This window comes from Athene cunicularia (assembly GCF_003259725.1).
Source record: "Athene cunicularia isolate RWA chromosome 27 unlocalized genomic scaffold, athCun1 chr27_part1, whole genome shotgun sequence".
Classification (NCBI taxonomy): Eukaryota; Metazoa; Chordata; class Aves; order Strigiformes; family Strigidae; genus Athene; species Athene cunicularia.
Window position 1 is genome coordinate 978,274 of NW_020799138.1, and position 2,971 is coordinate 981,244.

Genomic DNA, 2,971 nt, shown 5'->3' on the forward strand with positions numbered 1-2,971 from the left:
AGAAGGGGGGGGTGGGCAGAAATAGGGCAAGCTTTTATTATAATGAAAAATCATCTGACATTTAAAAAACACTTGAAGCAGCAACTGAGAGAGGGGAAAAAAAAAAGCGTGAAGATCTTCAAAGGAATGATACTTAGCTGAACTGTTTAAGGATCGTTAATTGAGTCACCTTATCAGCCCTGTTTCGTTAGACACTCACAGTGTGTTAATTTTGAAAAAAAAAAAAGGACCAGCAACTCACCAGAGCCATGCACTTGTGACTTCTCAGGCTAAGCAAGGGCTGGTCCTGAGGCTTGAAAGGGAGATGAAGAAAAAGCTGAGGAGGATGGCACCGTGCTTAGGGAGCAATCGCGGTGGCCGGGCTGGTGGCCGCAGGGCAGCCCGGCACTCGGCAGCACCGTGTCCTTCGCGCGGGACTGACGGACACAAAGGCGGCGATGCCCAGGGCAGCACTGGAGCCAGGCTCCGGCGGGTGCCTCTCGGCGCACTGAGGGGCTCTTCTCCTCTGCCCCTTTCATGCAGCCTCCGCACCGCTGGCCGCCATCCCGGCCCCGGGTGCCCGAGGTGGAGAATGAGCCGCTGGCCCAGCGAGGGGCACAGGCTGACAGAAGCCCCGACGCCGGGAGGCCCCTGGCAACCAGGCTGCTGAGGGGTGGCACAGAAGACTGGAGGCTGCAATGGCTGGTTGGGGTTTTGGTTTGGTGTTTTTTTTCCAGAGGTCAAGGACCCCGCGCCAGGGTCCGAGGCAGGGAGGGCAATGACAGTCTAGGCTTGCTTAAATTCACGCGGCAGGTTTAAGTGGTTTGGGTTTTCAGTGCATTTCCTGTGTGTGAGTGCAGAAGTCAGGTCGGCAGCCGGAGGGGAGAGACAACTACACCAGGGGCTCACCAACCCTCTTCCTTCAGTCTGGGACGGGTCAGAGTGAAAGCCAGCGGACAGGCAGAAAACAGAAGCATTTAGTCAAGCCTTCCCCGTTACCCCTCCAGCCCAGCCCTGGCACACTCCACTCCTGACCAAGAACCACGCTAACGAAGCACTAGCACACCCTTCGTCCCCCAGGAGGATTCAGAGAAGGGGGGGGTGAGCGTAACTAAGCACCCAGCTGCACAAACATAAAAGATGAAAACAAGGGGGGGAAGGTGAGGCACAGACTTCTGCAGGACATAGTGGGAAGCTGCCATCCAGGCTCCGGGGGAGAGATGTAGGAGTGTTCTCACACGCGGCTGAGGATCTCTCACCCACACATCACCGCTCACACAGAGACAAGCATCTCCAATCACAGACACCAGGGTAACTTTCTGCTCGAGCGATGCTGTTCTCGTGACAAAGGGGATACGGGCACAGCAGCTGCAGTTACCTGAAGCACTGGGAGTTCATCGTCCTGGCCCAGTGCAACACCCGGGCGGGAGACCGGCAGAGCAGGGAAGGGTGCACAGCAGCTCTGCAAAGGAACAGAGCAGAGCTGTGTACAACAGACTGCCAAGCACAAGGAGGGCAGAGGAATCAGTCAAATTTATGAACAAAAGGCCAGGAGGAGGGGGCCATACTCCCTGGAAGACAGGGGCAGCTGAAAGCCAAAGGCATCTCCTGCCTCTGCCCCAGTGATCCTGGACCAGAGAATCAGCAGGGTGGGCGGGAAACCGGCCAGAGCCTGGAGACATCCCAGGATGAGCAGCGTGATGCTCAAAACAGAAACAGCCGATGCCAAGTCTCCCTCAAGCAAGGACACATCGTCTGCTCACACCAGAGCAGAGGCCAGGGCTCTCCCACAGCTGCCAGGTCACCTTCTAGCTTGAGCAACTTTCAGGTAGAAGCTGGCACATGCTTTAAATAGAGCAGAGAGAAAGCTTTCACCGGCCTCTGCGCCTCTGTAACCACAGCAGGAAGAGCTGTTGGTCTGAGATTGCTCTCACCATTATCACATCTGGCTCCGAAGTTAAGTTTTCCTCCCAGCTGTCAGCATCCTGTATCTCCACATCCAAAGGCAGCAGAAGCCAACTCTGACATTTAGAGACAAGCAATAAATTTCAGCCGGCTTTAGTCACGTCTACCCTGCAGGGAGCAGAGCCTTCCTGCTCCGCCGGCCCATCACCGCACTGTCAGGGAACAGCTGGCCCAGATTTATCGCACTCACAGCTGTAGGTTTGCACAGGGGTTGAGTATGCTACACCCTCACAGCCCGGAACAAGGCACAGGAGACAGGATGCTGACTGGCTGTAGGGAAAAAAAAAAAAAAAAAGGTATCAAATAGAAATGGGTGCGCTGTGCCCGAGATAACTGTCCCTAGCTATCGGCCTTTACAGATGAAACTGGAGGGGCCAGACTCCTGAGACTTGATCTGTGCTCTGACAGTAACTTGTTATGTAACCTTGGGTTGTCCTGGTAGCATCTTCTTCAGGTTTTAGCTTCCCCAGCCATGGGCAGCTTTGCAGGGTTGAGAATGCCATGGTCAAGTTCACCAGCCCTGCCCCGTCAAAGCGAGAACCATGTGGAAACCCCCACTTAACTGCCAGCACTAACACGGTGTCTCCTTTTTCTGCAGGCAAGCAGTTAAAGGCCGCCCTTGTTTTCAGCCTTCCTCTCATTTTTCAGGTAAGATGTTAAAAACAACATTGTTGAAATCCCACGGCATTTGTGTTGTGGGTAGAGAGAAATCTCGAAAACTCTGACAGGCGAAAAAACAGCCACCCACAGCCCTGCGGAGCCGCGTGGGGCCACGGCTGCTCACACGAAGGATCCAGCCCGCACAGAGGTGGGTGGTGAGAGAGCAGAGCGGTGCTAGAAGCCAGAGGAAAAACAAGAGGAACAAAACCAAAGAGAGAACAGAAACGGTGACATACGCTGTGATTTTAAGAGGGCCCAGCCTGTTAGAGCCACTTTCAGGGAAGACGAGAGCATCCTCGTTGCTCTGAGCTTTCACCCAGGCCGGCGTGAAGAGCTGACATGCCCAAGCAGGAAGAGTTCAGCACAC

The 2,971-nt window shown here is 54.7% G+C and overlaps 1 protein-coding gene across 1 annotated transcript in view; it reads left to right on the forward strand.

Annotated features, from left to right (window-relative positions):
* Positions 1-2,971, forward strand: part of CCR7 (C-C motif chemokine receptor 7) — an 8,589-nt gene that overhangs the window by 3,321 nt on the left and 2,297 nt on the right. Inside the window, exon 2 of the mRNA XM_026864730.1 lies at positions 2,543-2,592. Within this exon, the coding sequence (XP_026720531.1) occupies positions 2,543-2,592 (50 nt within the window). The remainder of the gene's footprint in view (positions 1-2,542; positions 2,593-2,971) is intronic.